Source organism: Merops nubicus, unplaced genomic scaffold (genome assembly GCF_000691845.1).
Source record: "Merops nubicus isolate BGI_N331 unplaced genomic scaffold, ASM69184v1 scaffold6560, whole genome shotgun sequence".
Lineage (NCBI taxonomy): Eukaryota > Metazoa > Chordata > Aves > Coraciiformes > Meropidae > Merops > Merops nubicus.
This window is the reverse complement of record NW_008583454.1, coordinates 18,082-45,162: the sequence shown is the minus strand read 5'-3', so window position 1 is coordinate 45,162 and position 27,081 is coordinate 18,082. Positions and strand designations below refer to the sequence as shown.

General features: G+C 44.6%; 1 protein-coding gene across 1 annotated transcript; it reads right to left on the bottom strand.

Moving 5' to 3' along the window:
• Positions 1-21,957, bottom strand: LOC103773347 (calpain-5-like; the record flags this gene model as incomplete). The annotated part of the gene is made up of 11 exons (XM_008940713.1): positions 1-183; positions 2,001-2,137; positions 9,094-9,215; positions 9,860-10,062; positions 11,625-11,747; positions 14,328-14,523; positions 15,660-15,737; positions 18,286-18,476; positions 20,599-20,791; positions 21,151-21,359; positions 21,826-21,957. Coding segments are annotated over 11 exons (1,767 nt in total), but the record flags the coding sequence as incomplete, so codon positions are not given.
• Positions 21,958-27,081: the final 5,124 nt, after the last annotated feature.

The following is a 27,081-nucleotide window of genomic DNA, read 5'->3' as shown; positions in this document are numbered from 1 at the left end:
TCACAGCTCCACGAGGCTGTCGCTGGAAAAAGCCGTGAGGGTGATGTGACCTGGCACCTCGGCCGCCCCTCGGCCGCCCCTCCCCCGGAGCTGCAGCGTCTGCGGCTCTCTGGGGTCGCTGGGGGGAGCTGCCAGCACCGCCTGCCCCAGGAACTGGTCACACAAGACGTTGCTGTTCCACACCTAGAGAGAAGGGAATAAACCCGGCTGAAGCAGTGCTGCTCTCCAGCTCCACCTGGAAGGGCTGTGCTGGAGGAGGGTCACTCCCACTAACCCCTTGGGACACGCAGTGAGGAGGGGCAGTACGTCTAAATTTAGCTAATTGTCTACAGAGCATGTGGGAGATTCTGGATTTGCATGCTCATTTACATACACTATGCAAATAAGGGGCTAAATGCAGCTTTTTGCTTTCTAGGTCACAGCCTGCCTAGAAGAGGAATAAAAATTACCTGTTGGAGCTTACCAGCAGGAAAAGCCACACGCAGTCAGGCTGTGTGTGCCACTCTGCCTGCTCACCTCACCTCTGCAGGTCTCCAGAGCTTTCCTCTGTGCCAGAGCCAGGCCCACACTGCTCCAGCAAGGGACACCAGTGGGGCTGGCATCCTTGGACGTGTCCTTTGCCACCACTCAGGGTGGGGCTGGGTGTGTGACAAGCAGCAGCTGAAAGGCTGTTAGCAGTGGGCTTTGCTGCACAAGCCAGCCTTCAGTCTGTGAGGTGCATTACTACCTAACTGAGTTATCCTGGACATGGCAAAGTGTTTGAGCTGCACACTGCAGAGAGCTGAGGTGAGGTCCCATGTGTGAATCTGCTCCTTCCCAAGTACTGGGCAATCCTGCACGTGCCAAGAGCACGGACCATGGTCCAGCAGCTCTATGGTGCTATAAAGCTGTTCCAGTCTCTGGCACCAAGTGCCACAGGGAACTGATTCACAGATTCACTGTGAGATCTTTCAGGTCCTGACAATTCTATGAAAAAAGATCTCCCTGCACTGAGGAAGAAGACATAGTGCTTAGGATCTGTCAGATACTAAACAGTTGTGTGTATCGTACTGAAATGCTGTTCTGCTCCCTCAAAGTTTTCCTAGACTGCCTCATCTAAATCATAGGATCATAGTTTAGGTTGGAGGGGAGCTCTAAAGGTCATCTGGTCCAACCCCCTGCAGGGAGCAGGGACATCTGCAGCTAGAGCAGGGTGCTCAGAGCCCTGACCAACCTCCCCTGGGATGGTTCCAGGGATGGGGCAGCGACCACCTCGCTGGGCAGCCTGGGCCAGGTGCGCACCACCCTCAGTGTCAAAATTTCTTCCTTCGATTTAGTCTAAATGTCCCTGTTTTAGTTTAAAACCATCTCCTCTTGTCCTGTTGTAGCAGGCCCTGCTAAAATGTCTGTCCGCAGCTTTCTGACAGGCCCCTTTAAGTACTGGAAGGCCACCAGAAGGTCTCCCTGGAGCCTTCTCTTCTGCAGGCTGAACAACCCCAACTCCCTCAGCCTGGCCTTTCAGCAGAGGGGCTCCAGCCCTCTGATCCTTTTTGTGACCTCCTCAGGACCCACTAAACCCCATGCTCTGTGTAAGCAGCTAGTGCTGAGGTAAACAGTGTGATCTAGTTCCTACAGGACTAGAATTCAAGGTAAAAAACTTCTTAACAGTAACCTTGGCTTTGGTTTGATTTCAAACACTGACTCAACATTTGGCTTTTCTTTGTCTCTGTTTTGTCAGGTACCAAATGAGGCAAACAAAATTCTGCAAATTCTTTCAAAGCCTCAGAAGGAAATATGTCTTCTGATCTAGGGTCATCAGCTGCTGTTTCATGGAAGAGACCCAGACCAGAGAATCAGCAGAGCAGCTGAACAGCTCCAGGCCCAGCCCAGGAAGGGGAGCAGAGGTTCTCACATTCTGGGTGTCAGTCATATGAAGGAAGATTTAGCACACATCAAGCCCCGTGGTGCTGCTGTGCTCCCCCAGCTGCCTTCAGCAGCCCACCCTGCATGGTCTGTCTCACCTGGACGATGACAGGACTGTCAATGTTCTTCCTGTAGAAAATCACTTGTGTGCTGAAGGTGGGGCTGGTGGTGTCGTGCTGCACGGGGGAGCGCGTGGCTTGGTTCTCACACTTGATGAGCACATAGGGATCTGCTCCTGAAACACAACCAGCAGCACAGCTCTGAGGACAGAACGGCAGCTGAGACCCTCCTGGGAACCCAGCAGAAGCAATTCCCTCCTGTGCCTGCAGGAGCAGGACACCAGGGCACTCACATCCAGTGCCCATCACCAGCAGAGGTCAAACCCCTCCTCCTTGTAACAGCTGTGAAAGCAGCTCACCCTAGGCTGGCACCACAACCTTTTCACCTTCCCTTGCTGTGCATCCTCCTGGCTCATCTAACAAAGTCTTCAAAGAGAAACTCTGAGCTGCTGACACTGCTCCAGATGTGAGAGCCAAAATGCATCTGTGCACTGCAGCCTGGTACATGGTTCTGGGCACTTGGGCCAAAATGGAAGGTAAAAACTTCACCCCCTGTGACTCCTGTGGAGGGCAGGGACAGGAGCTGCACAGAACCACTTTCAGCTCACTGGCAGCACATCCCAGCATCCACCTTTAGACTGCCTGCCTTGGAAGTGCTGCCTGCTGCAGTGTGACAGGGCCATTAGTGCTAGGAGGTGGGTTTCAAGGAGCAGTTTCTCTTCCAGAAAGTAAAATACTGTCAAAATGCAAAATCATTTTGTAGGAGTGCAGAGGCTCCAACAAAATTTTCTGGGGGAAACTGCCCAAGCAAATCCTCCCCAGTTTCTCATTTCACTCCCACAAACCTGAGACAATTCCTTTGGGTCTATCATTTGGAGCAGTGCAATTTTAAAGTTTATCTTATCACTGCATGTTTTTATCTATTATAAGTCTTAGTTAATCTTTTCAATTACACTTTAATCATACATAATGCAGTGAGATTATTCAGCATCCCAGAAATGCTTTATTGTTTCTACACTGAACATTTTTACTTTGTTATAAATATTGATATTTTCTTTTCATTCCAATAGGGATCAAGAACTGATTTGGAAACACCTGTCTTTATCCTCAAACAGAACAGACCATTCCACTTTCTAATTAAATTTTAATTAAATACAGGCACTGACTTTTTTTTTTTTGTATTTCAACACAACTACTTCTGTTCATGCCTATTGTTAATGACAGCATATATATTTTTGCACACCTTGCTCCTTTTTAGAAACAGATCTTCAATAAACCCACTGAATATGTGAGTCAGACATATTCAATTCACACTGAAAAGCTCATTCCTTACACACGTTTTGTCACCATCTACTTGAAAATGCCACCACTGGGATGACAACCATAAGGAGCATGATTAATGCAGCTCCCATTTTGTAACAATTCATACCCAGGATGATTTCCTCAAACACACCACTCATTTGAAGGATTGGATGCCAACATCTTGTGCAAACAAGCCACCTAACAGCTACACCCAAATCAGAAGGAGTTACTTCCACTTATGAGAAAGAAATGGAGTCTTCCCTCTGCTGCACTTTGAGTACACCTGGCCAGGCAGGTGATGGGCCTGTTGCCCTGAGAACACCTCACACCTCCTGCAGCAGGTAGCCATGCACTGGCTTTTCTGATGGGCAGTTACTTTCTGTGTCACTGAATGTGTGGATTTAGCTCTGGGACATGGGGCAGCACCCCGCTGTGTGATCAGTGATGGAAATGGTCACCCCTTTGCAAACAGGTTTGGAAAATGCATCTGGATAAAATGGGGTCTTGCATGAAATGCTGTCAACTACTGTGGCTGAAGGCAAAGAGCAAAGCAGCATCTGATCATTAACAGTAATTAAGAGATAAAGGGCATAAGAAGAGGTGGGGAAAGGACACAGCTTTACAGACCTATCTGCTGGAGAAGGGAGCTGTTAATGGAGAGACTTGCTCAGTGACAGGAAAAGGAGAGACAGCATCTGAAAGAAACAGGTTCAAATTCTCAGAAAGAGCTAGAAATAAAGAGGGAGGTAGAAGAGGAAAGGTGCCTGCACAGCAAGCCCTCACGATGGCATAGTGGTCAGTTCTGTTAGGAGGACCAGCTCCAATTGCAGAATAAAACCACTAAATGGGAGAGCTGCATGTGTGGGATGAGACAAGGGATGTTCTCTGCTACAGCTGGGCCAGTTCTTTGCAGCTCTGGCTTTTTACAGTACAAAGGCAATGCAGAAACAGCTACAAAGGTGGAAGAGCGACATCCAAGTATTTGCCATGAGCTGGGAATTCAAACAACTGGAGCTGCTCCTCTGGCAACTGCTCTGGCAGTGGCAGGAGTGGGTTCAGTGCAGGCCCACACGTGGCTCAAGCTGTGCCCTGAACAGCCTCCTGTGTATGCAGAGCTGATTCACCTCAGTCCTGGGGCTGTGCTGTCGTGTTGGGAGGCTGTGAGAGAGAACAGCACAAGGGGAAACACTGAAACCTGTAAAAGCCAGAAACACTTAAAGAGTAATGATATTGCTAAGGCTTAAAGAAATCTATGCACAGTAGTCCAAGGTTAAATTTATTTTTTTTTCCTGAGAATTGGCCTGAGGCTGTAACATCCACATCCACATCCTACAGCACTGTACCAAACCCAGAAGGCTTTCTAGAAAATGCTATGGAGAAAAAGTTCTCAGAGCCATTCCCACTCTTCCCCAGCTAGACCACTCTTCCTGGTATCTAGAGAGCTATGACAAAGTCACTGGGAAAGGGCACGGGCCAAACAGAGCAGACAGTGCTGTGGCACAAGCACTGCTGTGGGAATGACAACAGGCTGGTTTGCCTTCTGCAGGTGAGTGTCCTCACGTGGTACCTCTTGGCTTCTCCTGCAAGGAAAGGGAGTCTTTCCACTGGCATCAGTAAATCCTCCCCTCACCTCTGCTCCATTTTCTCCCTGCTTCCCTTCTCGTGCTTTGACTGGGTATTTATCAGCCCCTTTTTGCCTTCTCCTTCCTTCTATTTCTCAGAGTGCTCCCAAGGCAACTGCCATTAAAGGTTCCATTAAAGGGGATCACAATACCTAGTTTGGAAAAAGTGATGAAAGGCAATTAAACATTCAAATTCAATATGGAAGTTCAGTGGGAAGACTTAAACAGGCGAAAAGTGATTTGTTCTCAAAGAGAAGCTCTTGGGAGAAGTGTGTGACAGACAGTAGCAAGGGCAATTTTTAAAACTGACTTGGAAACGAGAGCCAGAAACTCTCCAAGCACACAGTGCTGCTTCATCTCCTGCAAACCTGCCACCACACTTGGCTTGCACATCTTGGATCAACTTCAGCACAAGAGAAGTAGCCTATATGCATTCAGAATTGAGTCTGGGCAGCTAGTTCATCCAAACAGCAAAGCATCCATTATTCTTTCCAGACAGGACACTGGATCAAAGACAGCACCAAGGAGGAGCTTTCCAATAAACACTTAAAACAGAGATGAAACAAGCTTGCTCTGGCAGGGAGCAGGGTTCTGATGACAACCAGCTTGTGAACCAGGCCGGGTGTGCACTTGCTATGCAGTCTTCATGCTCTTCCAGCTTTAAGTTGCTCAGAGATCTGTGCTAAGCACAGCTCTCAGATGATAGTGACAGGCTTATGTGAAAAACAGTGCAATCAAATCTAAATCCCTCTGTCCTAGGTATATCAAAGAAAGGTCTCTCTGCTCAGGCTCCTCTTATTTTGCACAACTGCATACCTCAGTGTCAGAGCATAAAGACATCCTAATGTTTTTCAGGACAGTTTGTTACAGAGATTTAATGTCATGTCTCAGTTCTTAGAAGCTTTAGATTGGATCATAACCTCCTCCTTTATCATCAAGTGTTGTCTTCTGCCTATGCCAAGGGATGACAGTGACAGCCCAGGCAGGTGGCTGCATGAGGCAAAGCACAGCTGACAGATGACAGAGACTGAGCATAAGAAAAGAAGCAGCTCAAGAGCTGAGATGCTGCAGATCAGGAGAGGGAGAAGCCAGGGAACCCCTGTGGAATGCATGGGGCTAATCAGATAGAGCAGCTAACGAGTCACCATCAACCTTCCCCACCAGAAAGTGAGTAATCTTTGTGTGAGGTCTTCTTAGCAGCAGGCAAACACAAGCACTTCATCTACTTATTTTCTACTTGAATAAACATATTGACTGTGCCTAACCCAAGAGGAAACCTCTACTTGTCACTCCCAAAGGCAGTTGCTGGGTGGCCTCTTCCCTCATCTCACAGTATTGATTAGACTGGAGGCTGCTGTTGACTTTTAAGTCTAGTTCACATCAGGAAATGCTCTAGGAGCAGCAGGCAAGGCTGGTGCTTCTGTAACTGCCCACGCAGCTTTGAGGCCTTCTAAGAAAACTGGTCTTTCTCCTATGCCTGGCTGGTACTTGTCCTTGAGGTAGGCATGGGAGAGGGTCCAGACGTGGATCCAGAGAAGACAGAGGAGATGACAGATGACAAGGAGCTGCATTCTTCCGTAGCAGTAAAAGCTTCCCAAGAAGCAATCTCAGAATATGGGATATTTACTGTCCCTGGACACATTACTTTCTAGCAATTCTTTCCTAGGCAGTGTGCTTCAAAGAATTTCCATATCCACTCTTTTAATCTACCCCTCAAAAAAACCCAAATGTGAGAAACAGGTACCATACCCAGCTTTTTATGTTACCAAAAATGGACTCCAGTGTCAATCAGGTGCTTTGCCAAATTTCCCAGCAAGTTGCCCTCAGAAGGCAGAGGGCCAGTTATGGGCATTATCTTGATCATCACACATCTTGGTTTTATTGTCCAGCACAAATGTCAGCACTGCACATTTGGCTTCATGATTTTTTAACACACATACTCTCCCTACTTCCTCTGTCTGGAGCTGCTGTAAGATTTGTCATTCTGCAAGAGAATCTGCAAATACACTCTGTGAGCTAGAGATACTCACAGGAAAAAAAGGCTAATAAGGATTCAGACAGGTCTTTCACAACAGAATTGGAGATAATGGGGAAGCTACTAAAGTAACTCAGTCTCCTTCTGTGTCCCCTGAATGGATAAGATTTAGAACTACAGGCTGAAAAGAGACAAAGGCTTTTACTGAAAGCTTTATGTTGATACAAAAGGAAAATATTTCAACTTTTTTGGTGAAGTTTTATTCAATGTCAAACAATATGATTCATTTAGGGTTTGTGTTCAAATCCTCTTATGCTTTAGATGAATTTAAAGATGGCATGTTGATTCACACAGGGAAATAAAAACACTTCAGAAAAAATTTGACAATGACAGACTGATTTTTTTCAGCCACATGATGAATTCAATACCAATTCACAAATAGTATCGCTTGACCCAATTGTGCATTTTTTTCTAACAAGCAATATAATCAAGTAGAAGTTTTGCTGAGGTTTAAACAGAAAATTGTTGAGTCCACTTCCTCTAGATGGTTCCTCCCACAACAGGATTCCTTTCCAGGTCTGTCAGGGGAATCATCAGCCTGACAAATCAAAGTGGAAGAAGATGCTTCAACTCAACTTGGCCACATGTGATAGCACAGGGTCCTAAAAGTATTTGGGCTATGGTGTAGCTAGAATATTTATTAAATGTTGGTTTAAGTCCTGTTTGCATATTGCTGAGTGTCTGTGTCACAAGGCACCAAGTCCCACAGTGCTGTCTGAGTTCAAGCCTGGTCTTTGGCAGCTGCAGAGAACTGTTTTTAATGATCTTGTCAAGACAGTAATTGTGCTAAGGATTTTGAAATGCTAAGGGTGGAGAATTGCCTTTTATTTCTTTACTGCAGGGAATGTTAAGAGAAAAAATGTTCAAGGAATTTTAAAAGCTTAAAAAAAAAACCCTACAGATAAAAATGAAAATTTTCTTCACAGGGCAAGACTAAAACCATGCTGCCTGTTTCCATTGCACTGCTCTGCCACTCCTGTCACACACAGCCCCCTCAGCCTGCCTTGCTGAGAACGTGGGGCCACAGCACTTGTTTGACAGGCCTTTGCAGCTCCTGTTTTTCAGGAGAAGTGCAATGAACTGAATGCATTTTCTTTCTCTCTTCCCTCCAACATTCCTGTCCCCTGAAGAGATAACCAGGCATAAGAGAGAGCAGCTTTCACAGTGCAAAGTACACCCAGCCACCACTCAGTGGGTGCCAGGAATAACTATGAAAAGGGGACTGGAATAAACTCGAGCCAGCTGGTGGGAGAAATTTTACAGCTGCTTTGGGAGGCTGAAGAGGAACTGTACTGCAGGTCTAAGTCTAATGCCTTCTCTCCAACAGGAACTAAATGCAGCTGAGCTCCACATCTCAAACTGAAGAAAGCTGAAGAGTTATCTGGAGCAAACACAGCAGATGTTTCAGAAGCCTCTTTAATTTCCTGTCCAAATTGAACTGTAGTATCTTTGCTCCTTTGTTTTCTCCCTGTCAACCACTCCATGCTGGAAGTGTCTACCTTTTTCTGCCATACTCATCATGGAAAATGAAGGCTGACAGAGGGAGAGTAGGAGTAGAAAATGAGGAAGCAAAGGACAACTGGACAAGTCTCCTAATTAACTGTCAGTATCAGGTGCCAGAAGGACATTTTAGTGTCCTTCAGTACACTTCCTCTGACATGGAGCTACATAGTTCTGTACAAGTCATTTAACCTCTCCCTGTCCCAGTTTATCCATCTGAAAATGGTTGTTTGAAAACTGTAATTTCCTCCCTGAAGTGCTATTAAGCTTGTGGTAATGAATAACTAAATGCTCTGAAGGCTGGGAATGACATAGCTGAGCTAAGTGTAATACTCTACACGAGTCTGTGGGATTCAGCTGTCTCCTTGGATATTGTCCATTTAGAAAACACACAGCCCTGAAAGGTGAATTTCTTACTAATCCCCACAAGAAGCTTTTCAGGAAGGTCTGGCTAGTACTGCCCATCTGGACCAGCACAGATGACACAACTCTTGCTGGTTTGCATCATCTTATTCATCTGATCTCTCCTTTTGAGCAGATTTTACAATGTACCAGGCAAAGATACCATAAATCTTCAATTTGGACAATTTCTGGCTGCTTACATATCAACACAGATCACCTTTAGAGGACTGAGGAAGCCCCTTCCACTCTCCCACGCTCGCTTTACACTCACCACCTGATCTGTCTTGCTTCTGTAAACCTTCTGCAGAGTGGATTTTGATCTGGGTGACTCTGCGTGGATAGCCGCGGAGAAGACTCCAACACGTCATTCGAGGCTTGTCTGCCTTCAGCTCCCTGAGACACCATGGGAGAAGCAATGGAAGCAATCAACAGCTGTGGAAATTGGGCACTTTCAGAACATGTGATTCGTACTCTTTCTTCATCTACTGTTTTGGAAGTTTGTGGTACAGAAATGAGAGAGTTAAGAAAGAAAACCAGAGCAAAGTCAAGTCAACCAAATGTGTGTCACCCTTTGCACAGCAGCAAACGTGGCAGGAAAAACACAACTTTAAATCATGGAAAATAGTATTAAAGCATAAAAAAAAATGCAGTGGGCCTGATTTCATAAAATACTAGTTTTGCTCTCACAGTCAACTCCTGGTTTGAAAGGAGGTCAAAGAAATAGGCTCTATCAAGCATAACTGCAAGCACCAGTGTTCCATGTTCTGACCTCCAACTGGAGGCAACAACAAAAGCCAAACTAAAAGGTCAAAAGACTCAAACTGAATTGCCCACTAGGTTCCTACATAAAAATGTCCTGGCTATGCACAAATCCCAGTGAGCCATCTGGAGAGTCTTGGAGGTGACCCTGACCATCTGAAGGACCTAGTTCTGAAGTGATATGAGCTAGTGAGTCTGGGGGCAGCAAGGCAACCCTCTCCACGAGGTGCTGCCAGTGTGGGAAGGGAAGATCACGTGTAGCTGTGAGCACAGCGTACCTGAGTCTGGATGGCACATCTGTGAAGAGCCTCAGGATGAACTGTGTGGGGATGCCCGGGTGGTAGGTGGTTGGGACGAGGAGGTAGCGGCCCTGCCGAAGGATGCTCTTCAGGAACACCGTGCGCGTGTTGCTGTAGGGAGAGGTGGCCACCCTCTCCTGCACTGTCAGCCTGTGCACCCGGTACCTCCTGTTATCCTCCACCTGTGCCACACAGCAGGGCAGGGGTCAATGCAAGCAGGCAGCCAGCAGGCAGCATTTCACATCACACAGCCTCTCACGGGCACAGAAGGGAAATTGTTCAGCAGTTTTTGAGCCGCTGCAGCTGTGGCAGAGATAGTCCTGGTGGGCAACCCAGGGCTCCAAACACTGGCCCACGCAGGCTTCCAGGCAGGGCTGTTCTGCACTTCACTGCATTGGTACATACACAGACACCCCTAAGTGCAGGTGAAAGTTTGGAACTGGCAAAGACACACACCTCTAACAGAGATGTCCTCTTACTGTGGAGCTTTCAGAGACACATGCGCACCCCAAGGACTCCACCTGCTGAACTATGCTGAGATTCATCTGCCTCCTTTCTCCACCATGGAAAGGACATTCCACCCTTATTTAGCAACCTCTCAATCCAGATGCAGACAGCTGTACTTTCATTGCCCTCTCCTGAATACAAAAGCCACAGAATAACTATTTATGTTCTGTTCTAAGCCCTGAAGCTGTGCTTAACATCCTCTTCAGGGAACTGATATTTGCCATGTCAGAGCTGAAGTATAAACCTGTATCTTAAGCAGCTCCTAGGGACAAAGACAGCCCTACATTCTTTTCTAGCAGTTCTCTCTTGTCTTTAGATAATTTAGGCTGTGGTCTTCCAAAGGCCTTTAGTTATAATAATGAGCCTGGTGGGTTAGAACACTTCTGAAAAAGAAAAATTATTGAACAGAAGTTCAGATAGAGCACTGACACTTTTCTGAAGGTGTGATTTTCTTTTCCAAGCCTTTCCCAATTAGATATACATGCCTGAACAAGGCGAGGTGAATTTTGCTGCTTTCTGTAATGACACTTTTCAATACACACAGCTAAGAGGTGACTGTCAAAGGAATAGGTGTGATGCAGCTGTCAGCAGCTCCACCTGGCTGTTAAAAACTGACTTTTAAGGTAGGGCCATAGACTCAGCATAGTCCCACGAGCTATAGCAACAGCTAAACTAATCCTGACCCTCAGTGAGAGAGGAGATGCATGGCTGTTTCTCTTGCTTTCCTCCTTCATCAGTTCATGTGTTTTCATTTTACTCAATTTGCCCTGGGAGTACAATTCAATTACTGTTTGGGATCCCTTTGGTTGCCATTCACATATTTCCTACTCACTACTCCAGCTTCTGAAAACACCCTTGACCCTTGGTCACTTGGCTCTGTTTGCTGATGAAATGGAGGCTGGAGCCTCCAGTGAGAAGAGGGAAGAAAACCCCTCCGTGTTTCAAATGTTAATTTGATTTTGTTTTTCTTTTCAAACCTGGGGGATAGGAAAAGCACTTAAAATTCTTCTGTGATAGGGAAAAATTACTTCTGTTCATTTAGTTCAAACAGAGTTTGAACTGAACCAGGTTCAGTTTAGTTCAAATGGTCTGTCTAATGTCAGTGCTGGTGACAGTGCAAGCACAGCTCACGTGGAGAGGAGAGCCAGACCCCACCATGGCAGTCATGCCTCTGGCTGCCAGGATGAAGCAGGACTGCTGGACAAACTCTGAACCAGGCCTGCAGACAGCTGCCTACCTTGAGTATTTCAAAGCCAATTGGGATGCTGTCTCCTTTCCCTTCTTTCTTGTACTTGCGGCGATCCTCCTGTTGTAATGAGACCAGCACTTTGTCCTCAGCCTTCTTAACATCAAAGATGTACTAGTGGAAGAGAGAAGAGGGAAAGCTGTTAGAAATGCCTTATGGTACTGAGGATAAAGTCATCACCAAGGAAATACAGAAGGAGGCAAATGAAAATACATGAGGAGGTAGGAGGAGAGTTCTCTGTATAACAGACATCCCCAGCAATTCACAGCTGAAAATTAATGCTAAAACCAAGGAACTTTAAACCAGAAGTATCAGAGACACTGAAACAGGTAATTCACATAAAGGACAGTGTGAGACCAAATCACAAAATAGCTCTTGAGGCAGCAGATAACACCTTCTCTGAAAGCAAAAGACAAGAGATTACATTTTACTTTAGATATATATAAATCAGGAGTGAGACTGAAAAATTTAACTCAAAAGACTCCAAAGAGGGTCTTTGATAATTTTTGATTTTTCTTATAACTTGAGTATCTATACAGGGCCTGTAAATTCCAAACATCTTTATATACGGCCTGAAAATGAAGGAATCTTCCAAATCTTAGGTTAAAAAACCCCAAACCCACAACTCTGATCTGCACCTACAATTTCTACTTAACAGAAGAATGTCAAGAATGCTAATTTTGGGCTTTCTCATTTTTCCTATAAGTCTTAGGAATACCCAGTAAAAAGAGAAAAGGACTCTTGCATCTTTAACATACAAATCTTTTATCAAACTGTTTAAAGTAAACTTGAATCAACTTGGGTTGAAGACCAATCAAAGGAGACTGTTTCTAAGTTAGGCAGCAGTTCCCATCTCAGTAAGTCAGACTTCAACTGTTTATGCTATTAAGCATCTCTGCTAGACCAGTTCACAAGAATATACCCTTCAGTAGACAAAAAAAATGGTCAGAATGGCATCACACCCACACGGAGGGAACACCAACCTCTGGCTGAGCTGGCTGAAGCACAGCAGTACTGGAAAGATAATCAATAGCTCCCCAAGCCTCAGGGCTTCATTAGCTGGTCATGGTATTTACAATCCAGACTGGCCTCCTACAGAATTCCTGCTATTCTGGCCTGGCTGGGTTTTGGTATAAATTGAGTGTTTTGTACTCTTACGAGTGTGTTCTATCAACATTAGACGAGAAAGCACAGGACCCTGAAGAGAGTCCTTGGGGTTGTCAAGAGCCTCTGCAGAGAGAATCTAAACAGCAAGATACAAATATGCAGCAACACCTAGTAAGGCACATTTTAATTATTGTCCCTGTTGAACCACGTGCAGTTACCTTGTCAGCCTGGAGTGTGCCAGGGCAAATGGAGGGTGGAAGGGGAACTGTGAGAGAGCAAGAGAGCTCTCTTGGTCTGATGAGAGCTATGCAACTGTGACACTCTTTGATCTGATGACATTTCAGCTGTCCTAAGGGGCAACAAACTGGAAATCAGCAGGTGGTGTAGGAATATGTTTATACTTGGTTTAAATTCCCTTAAAGGGGCTGGAAGTGTCACAGTCCCTCTCTGTACAGATAAGCTTCACAGGAGGCCTCAGTATCAGCCAGTTCACTCAGGGAGAACAGAGATTATCTCTAGACTATGGTAGTATGTGCCACAGTAATTTATAATGGCCCTAAGCTAACATAAATGTGTTCCAGCACTGCTGTTAAGAGCCTTTTAATCAACTAGCCCCAAGATAACACTGGAATAAAAAGAATTTGCATTGCATCAGGCACTGCACTCAACCGTAACGTGTGTAGTTTGTGCTCTGGGGCAGCAAAACACTTGCAGATGAGACCCAGACAAGCCCCTGGAATACATCCAGAATCACACACAGGAACAGATGAATAAAACCACCCTCTGGAAATGAGACACTGACAGAAGACACAGCAGTGAAGAGCTGCTTCTCCACCCACACCTGTGTGAGAGGATGAGCTGGGGGTTCGATTCACTCCTTGTCTGCACAGCAAAAGCTGCACTTGCCCTGTATCCTGCCATGAAAACTGAGTGCTGCAGACACAAACCTCCCCCACAAGTACAGAGGAACAGGCACAAGAACATCTTTAACCTAAAGTATGTGCTGAATTACAAAAGAACAGAAAGGTCAGTTTTCAAAGCAGTAACTAAAGCAGTAAGTGCCCAGATGTCATTGGCAGTGGTTGAAGTTTTATGCCCGAATTTGCATGCAGTGGGATGAAAATGTGTATCATTGAGAAGGGCAGGAAGGTGAGAAATGGAGTAGGAATGGGTGAACAGATAAACTGAATAGCTTGAAGGTTACCAGGGAGGGTTAGAGAAGGAAAATCAGGTAACTGATGAGTGGGTGAGCTTAGGGAAGATCTAGATACTTTCAGAATCTTGGATTAATGCAAAGGGATAATAACTAAATACAGTGGATCAAATCCTCAGGCTGTTTAAGGGTATTAAGTGAAAGGAATTCTGTCATTAGAAAAGCAAACTTGCTGCCTTTCTGAGACTGGGAAACTGAAAGAAGTCAAGACTTCACTAATCCTGGTGTGTCTGGCTCATCAGCCCCAAACAGTCCTAAACAAATATCTAAACTCTTCTGAGAGATTCTACAGAAGTCATTGAGACACACAGTGAACCAGCACAGTCCCAGAGGTGGATACATTTCAACACCTCATAAAATACAGGGATTCCCACCTGGGGATTCTGAAGGAAGGTCTCTTTGTTATCGAAGCATCCACCAGAGCGATTGAGCAGGGGCTCTGAATCCTTTGTCCAAGCCCCATGCATCATCTTCTTCTCCCAGGTCTTGTGGATACTGCAGTAGGAGGTGTTCACAATCCGGCAGATGTCCACATCAGTGAAGTTCTTACACCAGTCCTCAAAGGTCATCCTGTTCCATGGACAGCAGGAGAGTCACGGTTTGTTCAAAAATAAACAGTGATACTCATGCAAAGAGCCAGCAGAACACACAAAATCTTCCAGTAATTTAAGAGGAGGTATTGCTCAGCTGCCCAGAGGACAAACTGAGTCACTGGAAAGCTCTCCATGTGGAAATAGGCATGAAGCAACAGCCACACTATCTGAGAACTTAACTGAGAGAAGTATCACCTCAGTGTGCATGGTCAGTTCTGGATTCGTCCTGCTGCAGCACCTAGGCCTGAAGGACAGGCTGTTTCTCCCAGGCTGGATTTGAGAATGTACTTTGCAAAGGCAAAAGAGACTGCCTGAAAGCAAAGCACCATCCACTCCTCATTATTACCACCCTTACTGATACATGTTCCTGAGCATGACTCAAACCTCTGTACTCTGGACACAGCTGTTATTTCACACCATCTCAGTGCTGTAGCCTGTGCCTGCTAAAGCAGAGCAGTTAAAAAACATTCACCTCTCTAACAGCTTGGTATCTCTGAACTACCCTCACGTCCTGGCTTACTGACAGCCCCAATCCCTACAGCAGGCTTCCAGTCCTGACAAAGCCAAGCAAACAGAAGACTTTTCATACTCTGCCCTACCAGCACACTTGATGCAATATTGGTGATCTGCTGAAGAAGTTGCTGGACTGCCTTGGTGTATTCTAAGCTTTAAGCAGAGTCAAAACTACTTGAGTTCTAGAGATTCTGTGGAGAATGGACACTTCCCATGCCCATGCTGGAAAATGCCAGCAAATATCAAAATTCACTGGCTGCAATTGTCTTTACAGACACCTCGGCCATGGCTGACCTAGAAGTGCTACAGACAGGCACAACAGTCAGTAAACAGGGGTGACAGTGTGTTCAATGTTTGGCATTCTGTCATGTACACCAGCTCATGTGCTGTCTTGGATTGGGAGTGAATGTCCTGAATGTGGCTGGTAGATCTTAAGGGAGTTTTAAAACATTTACTAAGAGCTAATAACTTTGTTATACTGGTTTTTAATCTATTTTTTCTGTTCCTCACTGAGACCTTGAGAGTCTAAAAGAAATAGACCTTGTGCCAGGAGTGGATAAACGTATCCATTTGGGGAAGTTGTTTTTGAATCCCACTCACCAGAACTCTCCATCATTCTCAAGAGTGAGTCCCAAGCTCTTACATTCTGAACTGCTGACTTTCTTCCACTCCTCAGAACTAAAAGGCAAAAAAAAACAAACAAACAAAAAGGAGAACAAGAAAAAAAAATAACAAAGATGCTTAATAACTTAAATTAAATACTCTCACCTGGAAAAAAAATTGCAAGTAAAATTCTCTCATGGTCCCTGGTTATAAAAGTAACATCCAAGTAATGAAAGGACAGATGGTATTCAGGAAGACAGTCAAGGGCTTACAGGAGGAATTTTAAAACATTAATTGATTGGAAAGCTACTAAAAAAAGATGAATGGGAAATTGGCACAACTAGAGCAGAACCTCATTGATTCTGTTTGTCACACCCTCCCTTAGGACACTTCAGCAGTTGGTCTGGAATGTCATAGGAGATTGACTCCATTCCCTGAAGGCCCTTTAAAAGAAACCTGGTTTTCCTCCTCAGGAGCTTACTGAACACTTCACTTAGACCAGAGTATTCTCCTTGTCTTTCAGTGTCCCTTAATAAAACAGGCCTGAGGTCTGAGATTTCCCCAGAGAGCCTTTGAGAAGAAACTGTTGCAGCAGGAGCCTAGCATCCACTTTCCAGAGTGCCACCAGATTGCACAGACACTTCATTGCCTGCATGAACATACAGCTGATGTGCTCTGCATTGTCCCCTGGAGGCACCTTCCTCTTTCCACTGACTGCAGGGGAGCACAGGATCCTAAATTCAAGCAGTGCGATGCTTCAAACAACGTGATAGCAGACTGCACGAGCCCCTTCCCCAGTGTGTGTTTGACACAGCCATAATTTAATAGTAATTCAAAATGTATCAATAGTATAAGATAAATCAAAATGTTGATTTTTAGCAGCACTTAATGATCAACCAACTTAAAGATTAGCAAGTGCTTCAGTAAAATATATTGTCATCAAGCAGCGATTTAATTACAGATTTGAGAGTTACAAGATTCACACTAACTTACTATAGTGTATTCTGAATCAAAGGATGTGTATATCTAAGCACAGAGCATTCAAACACATACAGACAGAAATATTTGGATCTAACACACCCACACTTGTGAAGGTAGATGTGTCTATCAAACACACAGATAGGCAGGGAGGTGGGTAGAGGAGACTAGCCTACAGTAAAAACGTCCCTCTCTCAGTTTGGAGCAAATATGCACAATGCATGGGCATTCCTCAGCTGGTGATAACTGACTCTTGAGGAGTTTGACTTGCCCTGGACTTCCATGAACTTTGCTGGCAGACAGTCTTGAGGAGTCCCAGCTCAAGGGAGGTGCTGGTCACAGCCCACTGCCATCCAGGAAAGGTCCCAGGGTCTTAAGGATTGCTCTTTATGGAGTTTGGGAGAATTAACTTTTGCCAGGTACTTTTCCATTTAGGCCCAGCTCTGGTGGTGTAATATTTTGGTACTTTCTGCCAGTTCACATGCCCAGAACTCGCTAGGTTTTGGGGTTCTGGTATGTCCCCACTTTGGGCCAGAACCAAAGTACACATGTACTAGGCTGTCAGAAGGCCGATCAATCACCATTAGGGGTGTGCCTTAATGCTCTGGTACACTGCTTATTATCTGCACGAGGTAGTCAAGGGGTCACAGATTGTCATTAGTGTCCCCAAAGACCAGGGAAGCAGGAGCCAGGTACATTATGGGGGTGCCTCAACACTCTGGTCCTGGCCTTTCAGCACGGATTGTTTTGTGGCCCATGGAGGGGGAGCTGCACCATGCACCTAGTGGCCCAAGAATCAGGGAGAATCACGTACCACAAACAGGCATTTTCTTAACCTATTTGGAAATTCTCAATTTAATTCTGTTAGGCCAAAACCCACGGGCCTACCTCAGAGTCATCAGTGCTTCCTCTGGAATGAGTGGGAGCAGTGCCAAGGCAAGGGCTAGTGGGGAACCACAAGTTACACCAGACATGGTCACTCTTCTCTGCATTCTTAGCATTTCACCTGAATCAAGCTCTTTGAATTTATAGATTTTTCCTAGCTAAAGTGTGGAAGATAAGAACTGAACCTGCTGTTGTTAAGAAGGCTGCATTAACTGCTAAGAGCAGCTGGTAAGCACAGTGTTGAACTGTAACATTCTGGTTAAGTGGTTTTTGTGTGTAAATTGCCAGTGATGGAATATACCCCCCCAGCAACCATTCCTGTCTCTGTAAGGGTGCCTGCTAAGCTCATGGCCCACATTAAAATGAATTCAAAAATAATTCAAGATTTCACAAATGTGGCCATTTTACAGCATTTTTCACCAGTCACTTAAATTATCTAAGAATAAAAGACTTACACCATCCCCATCAGCTAGCGTTTACAGCTGAGAAATCAAGTCACAGACAAACTCAGTGGTGAAGCTGGGAACAAACCTCATGTTCTTGACTCACCCACTGAGTCGTAGGCTATTGTCCTGGCTATCGTGTGCCAGGACAGTGATGTGTACAGTAAACCAAGGTCCAGGAAACCAAAACCTCCTGGCTCCTCCAGGATGGGTTCATTTGCTCAGAGATGGCACAATGGTTCTGCCATCACTGAATATTGCAGACTGATGTCTAACACCCAGTTTCATTCCTTTGACACTGGATTTGCAGCACTCACTTGTCACTCCAGGCACCATTCCACTCTCTTTTTCCCCAGGGGTTCCTCAGCCTGATCATGAAGAGCTTTTCTGCCTTGAAGGAGAAGGTGAGCCTCTCCCCAAGGCGCAGCTTCCGAACCGCAGTCACCGAGTAGGCGTGGCCGATGACAAGCCCCTTCTCTGTCTCCACTTCACTGGTACCAGAGGAAGCCTTCAGCACCAACAATGACAAGCAAAAAAAACACAACTCACATCATCAAGGGACCTGGCAGTGACATGTTCAAGGGGCAGGACAAGGCAGGCTTGGTTTCTGTCACAGAGCCCTTCCCAAGTGATCAGAATATGCAGGAAAACAGCACTAGGGCTCAAAACTGTTGGCTCACTAGTCTGGTCTCCTGCATGACTGTGCTGGACAAGCCTGAGCAGACAGAAGCCCAGAGCACAGGAGAACACTGCCTGCTACAGCCATCCTGTCTTCTCCTGGCCTCAGTCAGTTAAGCACTGGGCTGGTGGACAACCTTTATCAGCCTTCCCAAAATCTTGCTGTCTTTACAAAGCGGCTCTTCTGGATACTGGTGACTGTGCTCAGACACAGCACTATCTGGTGATGTCCTCACTGGACACTTGGTAGGGTCCAAGGATTCAGCCCCTGAGTCCAATGACTGTTTCTGTGGGGGCAAATTTGATACCTAGGAAAATCTACTGGCAATGGGTAAAAATAGATGGCACATTTCCAGTGGGTTTGGGCTTCCTCCAGTGTAACACTTTCACTTGCCTTTTTCACAACTGAAAGCACACAAGAGTCCTTGGCAGCATGGGAGTCTGTAGCCTCTCCTGCTGACTTCATTATCCCCCAGGCTCTCCTCACTGCTGTGCTGTCTCTCCCACCTCATTATGAAGACATTTATTTATTTATTTATTTAAACATCTACTGTCTGTTCAAATTTCTAAATGGTGAAGCTCAAGGCTATTTTGTAATCCAAGGAAGATGATGATTTGTTTGTAAGTCAGCAATGGATCCACTTGAGTATTAAATATTCTACACCTAACAAGCTTCACTGCGTGTATAATACATCTATCAAAAAAAGATAAATGAGATGAGTCAAGCCAAACCACTAGGAATAGCCCCTGTGTAATCAAGGTTTAGAAGCATCTACATCTGACAGGCAGAAACATAAAGCCAGAAAGATGTGAAGGCATTACAACAAATTAATTGCTTTTAAAAATACAACTCCCTGTACTTAGCTTATCTCCTCACCAGATCCACATTAAGAAACTGAACTGCCTTAGCATTTGGGAGCAACCTATCATCCCAGAAACAATGCTTGACAATAACAATTCTCATCAGGAAGTCTGGTCTGACAGCCTAGTCTGAGCAAACCAGATGGAATTCTTTCTAAATGAAAGTTCAGACCTTGTGAAAAAGGTAAAACACCAAGAAGACCTAGAAGAATTTGTTTCTGAGCTTTTGCCTGATGTTTCTTGGAAGGACAGCCCAGGACTCCTGTTCTATCTCAGCTGAATTTTCAGCTTCAGATTCATCTCCCAGAAGGTACCATGTGCTCCTCTGATACCACAGCACTGGTGCAGAGCAGGGCAGTGAATGGCCAGGGCAAGCTAAACAGATCATGTTCTCAGCTTCTCCAAACATGGCTGGTTTTCTCTTGTTTTAGACAACTGCACAACCACCATGATGCTTGCAAGAAATTCTGAGTGTGCCAACACTGAGGGAAAATGAAGGCAAAGTGTTTAAGCAATTTACCCAAGTCCACATAAGATTAGCCTTAGTTCAGGTCTTAAATTGGAAGCAGAGGGCATGGCAGGAAGATGCTGAAGTACAGCTAGATGCCAACCCTGCACCTCCTAGAGCATGATCCCTTTCCTACAGGCTGCACTTACACAAATTATTTAAAAGCAATCTTTTAGGAAACACTCAGGTGCCATGGCAGTTTGTTAGCCCTCCAGGTGCTGTAACAGCTTCAGACAAGGTCAGAATTTCAGTGCTACTGAGTCATGGCCTGAGATTGCAGACTTTGACAGAAAGTGAGTTAAGCCCAGTTGTCACTGGTTTCCCTCCTATGGCAAGGGGCTGTGAAAGGCCCATTCAGAAAGAATCCTTTTCAGATCCACAGTAAAGTGGCTTTGTGGTTTTGTGACTGTGTTCAGGGGCTCATGGAGTTGTACTTGGCTGACAGCACTGCCAACTTGCTAGTTTTTTTCCATATGAAGCTTTTCCAAAGCATACACATGAAAGACATGCTCAATATACTAATAATGGTATTTTTCCATTTTTTATTTAAATTAACTCTCCAAGCCCAGCTCTTGATACGTACCGTAATGTAACAGCTGATCAACCCGCCTCTTCTGTGCACTTTCAACAAGTCTTCAAACAGCTTCATCTGCTCAGAAATCATCTCACCATATTTGCCCTGCACCAAATCAATAGATTCTGCTACTGCTCCAGTGAAATCCACAATTGCATCCGCAGCACTGCCTCCATCTAGGGCTTCATAACATCCCGCCAGCCTGAGGGTAACAGAAAATTCTCAGTCACCAAGGGGCTCTTAGAGGTGCTCTAGCTTGGCTTGAATGTCTCACCAAGGCAAAACAAAACAGAACAACCCAAAACAAGAGAGCAGATTGCAGAGAAACCTTTGCTGGGTTTCTAGGAAAGGAGTATAATGATCCTCAAGGCTTTGGGTTGCTGAAGTAGAGTGCATGTGATTCATCTCCTCCATGCAGATTAAAGGAGTTTTTCATCTTTTTAGGTTCTCCACTAGCAGCAAACCTAAAACCTATGGGAAGCATGATAGATTTGAAGGACAAAACCAGAAGGATAGAAGGGACAGCACTGAGGACTAACAGGACAATGAACTAGCTCATACTTTGCATAGGCTTTCTCCAACAACGCACTCCAGAATTCGTTTTTCACATTGGAATGGCAGTAGATCAACTTCCCATCCATTGTTGGCAGCAGATCATCAACAACCACCTCTGTCCATTCTCCAAAGCACCAGAAACGGAAACGGAAAATCCCAGCATATTTCTCTGGGTTTTTGGGGTCCCATTCTTGTTCATTAAAGTCTGGAATCACCTGAGAAACCAGGAAAGGGAAAGTTCACAAAGGCACTACGTGAGGATTTATTCAGAGGGTAGAGCCCTGGAGCTCACACTGTGGTGGTACTCAGCTTCACAAGCAGGTGACCTTAAATAAAAGCAGTGAAAAAAGAGGGTGAGTTTGGTACAAAGTCAAATATAGTCACATCTCAAAGAATCTTTTAGAAAAGTAAAATTCAAATTGATCTACAGAGAAAGACAAACAGAACCCATGGTACTCTCTGGCTTTGCTATATGTCTTCTTTGGTGCCCAGTGGCACCATGGAGTAGGGAGATCTCATAACACAAAAAATGAACTTCTAAAGAAAGGGAAGATTTGAATCCACCAAAATTCACCACTCAGAGGCACTTTAGTCCTAGAGAGAAAAAGATTGGCCAATAAGCATGGAAACAACTAATGCTTATTAGCTTTATTCCATGCACCAAGCACAACGATCACCTACCCGCTGCCAGAGGGTCTTCCTCAGAGCCAGGCAGGAACATGCAGCCACAAACCAGCAGTTCCCCAGGATGCCTTGGTGTAAGTCGTGGGAGCTGATTCCATTCACAAACAGGTGGGGGTCTTCACAGAGGTCCTGACAAAGTCAATCAGAGATCACTGGAGACTCCACTCCAAAAATGAGAACAGCATCCTCCCAGCTAGTCCTCTCCACACTTGTTCTGCATCACATTCTCACTGAAGCATGGAGTTTTCTGTGCCAGGAAGTTCAAAACCCCTCTGGCACTGAGTATATTTGAAATTCAGGCTACATAAGATTATTTAAGTTCTTACAAGTAGATTGTGTTGCTTTATCTAAACACCAGAATCACCAATTTCTTTTTGCCACAGTTCCTAGTTCTGTCCTCAGCTGAAAGTTATCTTGGAGAACTGGAATGAATTCAACATTTCACTTGTTTGGCATTGGGGCAGTTAATGAACTGAAAGTAAGTGAAAGGAGGAGGAGGAGGAGGAGGAAGCATTACAGGCAAAGGCTTTGAAAAAAAAACCCAAAACACAAAACAAAAGCCCACCCCACCAAGCAAAGCAGCAGGAAATGAGGCTACTGACACAGAGCTCTAAGCTCCTCTTTCTTTGTTGCCACTCCCTTGGCTGACATACCTGAAACCTCCTCCACCAACAGCAGGAGTTACTGCAGTGACCTCTGCCACCCAGCACCAAAGAATGCAGAGAACACATGTCTGTGGAACACACCTCTCATTCACTGGCTCTCACCTTCTCATTTATCTGGCTCTTACTAGAACCACTGGTTCCTTCTCTCCCATTGCTTTCCTGGCTCCATCTCTATTTACATGCAGATTCTCACCAAAACAGAGGTGGCTCTTCCTCTGATGTCTCCCTGCTCCTCACTAGCTTTCTCCTTGCTATATCTTTATAGTCTGCAGATCAAGGCACTAAAAGGAGAACTTCTAACTATCGCTGAACACAGGAAAGCCACAGGAGTACATTTTGCAGCAGCATTGTGGTTGTGACCAAGAAATCCTTGGAAGATGGTGTTCTCTTGAATGGATACGTATGTGGCCTCACAGCCCCAGAGAGAACCTCCCAAGCAACACTTCAGAAAACAGATAATCTGACTGTCCCATAACTGATATGGAACCTACTGGTTTCAACCCAGCAGCTGCTCATGACCCTCTCGTGTGGATTGCTGCTTTTCCTGACAGGTTGAGAGGATGGAAGAGCAGACAGTGGTTAGAAATTATCTTCTACAGTGTAAGAATAACTCTAAACTTCAACACTGTGGGAAGGAAATGATCTTATATCCAGGCATCAGAAATGCAGAATAAATAACTCCCTCACCTCAAAATGGCAGGAGACTCCAAATTTACTACAGTCTTTCCAACTTATCAGCAGCAGAATAAGGAGCTGTGCTTCTTACCTTGTGGATTCTCACTGCCCTTTGATAATTATAGATGATGATCCCAAAATATCTAGAATGCAATCCAAACCTGGCTACACACCACAGGCATGCCAAAACTTCTCAGTCTTCCCCTTGATGGGACTGACAGATCAGTGCCAGCTGAACTTATTTTCAGAGGGAAGAACCACCTCAGTGCTGAGCTGAGCCTGTTCTCCTGGGCTGGTTTAGCAGACAGCAGCCTGCTGTCAGCTCACGGGAGGGGAGGCATGGAGCTCCTCCTGTTTGCTTTAAGAAGATGGTATTTTTGGCATAGGACTTTTCTTATTAAATAACAATTGGTAGAGATTCTAAATGCCTCTTGGGAAACAAAACTGATCATTGTATGACACTGTTCTGTCAGTATTTCTCACGTGTCTTCACTTAGATACATTTCAAAGCTTATTAAAAGACCTTAATAAAATTTTGAATAACAAAATGGTGCCTATAAGGAAAACTGACTTATCTGAACCATGGACAGATTCATTCAATCTGCCTGGGAGCTCTGCTGTGGAATGGTAACAGGAACTTCAGGCTGGCACTGAATTCAGCTGGTAAATAACCCAGCTGCCAGCTGCAAAGGTTGACATTAGTTGGCTACTTGGCCCTCATGGTGGTAGCACACATTCCAAACTCAGCTTGGGTAGATTCAAGTTTCATATCCCCTTTCCATGCACTTCTGGTACTAATAATTTCGAGTTTGTTTTTCCTTTCAAAATGTTATTTTGTTAGTGTAATAAACCAGGGGTAAATTGAGCCTTCAGGGTTAAAGTTGTCCAAACTCTGCTGTCGTTAGAGGAAGCCAAAACTTTCATTGGTTTTGAAAGAAATTAAGCACCACTGTATATTACAAATATTTTCTCTCATTTGGCTCACTTTGCTAAAAGTAACTACATTAAATTATCATTTTTTAATTGAAGTGTGTCTTGCATCTCACTCAGTCCTCAGAGAAAAAAAAAAAAACCAACACAAAACAAAGAGCAGCATGTGTCAGCTGCCAAACATATGGATGAGATTAGCATCTGCTGACCACTGGGTCCAAAGCAAACATGGAACAGCAGACCTTACAAACAGCACCTCCCTGTTTCCACCACAGTCACAAAATTCTTCAGGATCCTTCTTGATAAACCCTTTATATTAAACTGCGTAGGAGCCCTGGACTTCTGAGGCTAAAGAACAGTGCAAGAAAAAGACATTAGCTCTGTTTCTTTTGTCATTGATTAGAGCCATGACAGCAGCTTCTATGGCTGTCACTGCTCAGAGCAGATGCACAATAACACTCAGGTGTGAGCTACCCCAAATTTCAGCTCTTTGCTCTCTTCTGGGCTTTCTGCTTTTTACCACTCATGCAGCATAGCAAATTCTAAGGGATATCTTTGAGCTGGTATTAGTTATCTAAGCCACAATTCTCCCAACACAGAAAGAGAAACGTGCTATTTAAATATACTATTCTGCAATCCTGATGAGGATCTTCACACATTTTTGGTTGCCCCAAGCATGTAAAAAAGGGGTTTTAATCACTTTTCCAGTAACGCAGTGATAGCTTAGGATAGTTGAGGACCAAGCCAACTACCATCAGAAAAATTACAAGGAAGATGTGAGATATGGCCAAGGCATTTCAGGAGACCTGGTGCCTTCTCTCCCTTGCAAACTAAACACTTAGGTTCTGAGTTGCACTAGAAGTACCTCCTTTGCAAACATAGTGGTTTAACCCTAATCCCTTTTGTCAAGGTCAGCCTGCATCATCTGTGCTGTAAAAAGAGATATATCTTTACATTTGCAGGAAAAAAATTAAAGGAAGTTACTGGCTATCATTAACATGTAATAGCCACAATATTTCTGATACAACACTGCTAATAAAAGCAGCTGTTGTATTATTTATGCCCACGGGGAGCATTCCACCATCCAAGACACAGAGCTCTCCCCAGTTCTCCCCTTACGCCTGTGCACACTGAAATAAACACCATCTGCAGAACTATAATTAGGTCATACTGAGTCTGAAAGTGAGGCAAGAGGTTACAGGGGCTTTGCTGGGAACCCTCATGATCTTGTTTTCATACCAGACTTTCCTTTGCATGACAGGGGTCTATCTGTGTCAACCCCCATATAGTCTGTAAATCTCTAATGAATCTCTCTTCTCTAGTCTGAATAACTGGTTCTCCCTGTTTGATACCACTGTTGAAGTGTGGTGCCCAAATTCAGAGTCTACACTCAAAATGAGGCTTAGCAGTGCTGCACAGAGCTCGATGCTCCTGCTTACTGAAGCTGGGATGCCACTTTTCTCTCTTTTTCACTTGTGTTCAGACAGTGATCCACCCTCCGATGATATTCCAGACTTTCTGCCTAGTCATTTTTCCTCCTTAACTGAGCCATGAAGTCACAACACTAAAACACCACTTGGTGTATTGATGAAGTGATGCTGAATTTCATCCCCTTTATTCCACACTGTTCCCCCAAGACATCAAGGTAAGCTTGAATTCTCAACCCTGTCAGCTGGCTTGCCATCCTGTCTCAGTCTGTGTCCTACAGCATTCCTGTACTTGCCTTTCTAGCCCCTCATCCAGGTAGCAATGAAAATACCAAAGAGTACCAGATAGAGGGGATTTCTGTAGGACTCCATCAATACAGCAGCAGCTTGAGAGTGCTCCGAGTCATTTATCTCATCAGACATGCATCCCCATTACAGAAGTTTGAAAGACAGATCTTCATGCTTTGGAGAGACATATCTGATATTGCCAAAGTCTTATGAAAGTCAAACTATATCAGATCTCCTGCTCCTCTCTTAGGGACAAGATCTGTCCCACCGTGTGCTGGAAGGAAATCAAGCTGGTACATATCAGTGTATCTGACAATGCATTTTTATAATACAATCTGTACCATCAGACTAAGTGTCATCAGCTTAGGTCTGATAAATTGCAGTCAGGAATTTCACTGAGATACAAAAATGCTTGAACTGTAGTACAAATCCAAAAGATGCCAACTTTTCTTTGCTGCATCATACCTTCCTTAGGACATTTCAAAACAATGGGAACCATGGGAGACAACAACCACCCATTTCACTGGGGCTGTGCAATGGTTTCTACATTGCTCTGTCATGATTCTTTAAAATAAAAGAGAAAGGATGGATAGGTTTTATCTGAGACCAGAAGCACCACAGAGAAGTAGAGGAGATAACTGATTAACTCTGTGCATTAACTTCAGGTTGCTGTGGTTATGCTGAAACTTAAAGTAATTTAGCCAAAGGAGAAGTTCCCCTTAGCTCTGAAGATGCATCTCTTGGTGTAAGTATTAGCAATAATCATGAATAAAAATTATGCAGTGTTGGTTATAAACAGGGAGAAAGACATTCAAAGGTTAAGTAATTCACTGTGTCTTCACAGACATTGACTGAACCTGTGCTGTAAAATATTATGAGAGGTCTCTAATCTCAGAAAATGGAAAGATTATTTTTTAATGGATTAGGGTCTGTCAGCTGGCTCAGAAAAACGGAGATTCAGGGCAACGGAAGAAGAAAAAAAGCAGTTACAATGTTTGCAACTAAGATTTTCAAAGGATTCAGCAGCATTTAGAGTTTACTTTCTTCAGCACCCCTTAAAGAACCCAGCCCAACATAAGAAATAATCTACCTTTATTGCACACAAGACCTATGGAGCCAGGCACTTTCCTTGATTCTATCAGACTGATCTACTTAACACCCAGTACATCATACCCTTAAATTCTTTTAAAGCAGTGTGAATTACAGCTGAGCATTCTTTCCATTTCCTTCTCCTCTCCCATCCTCACATCACACTGAGTCAACTCTTG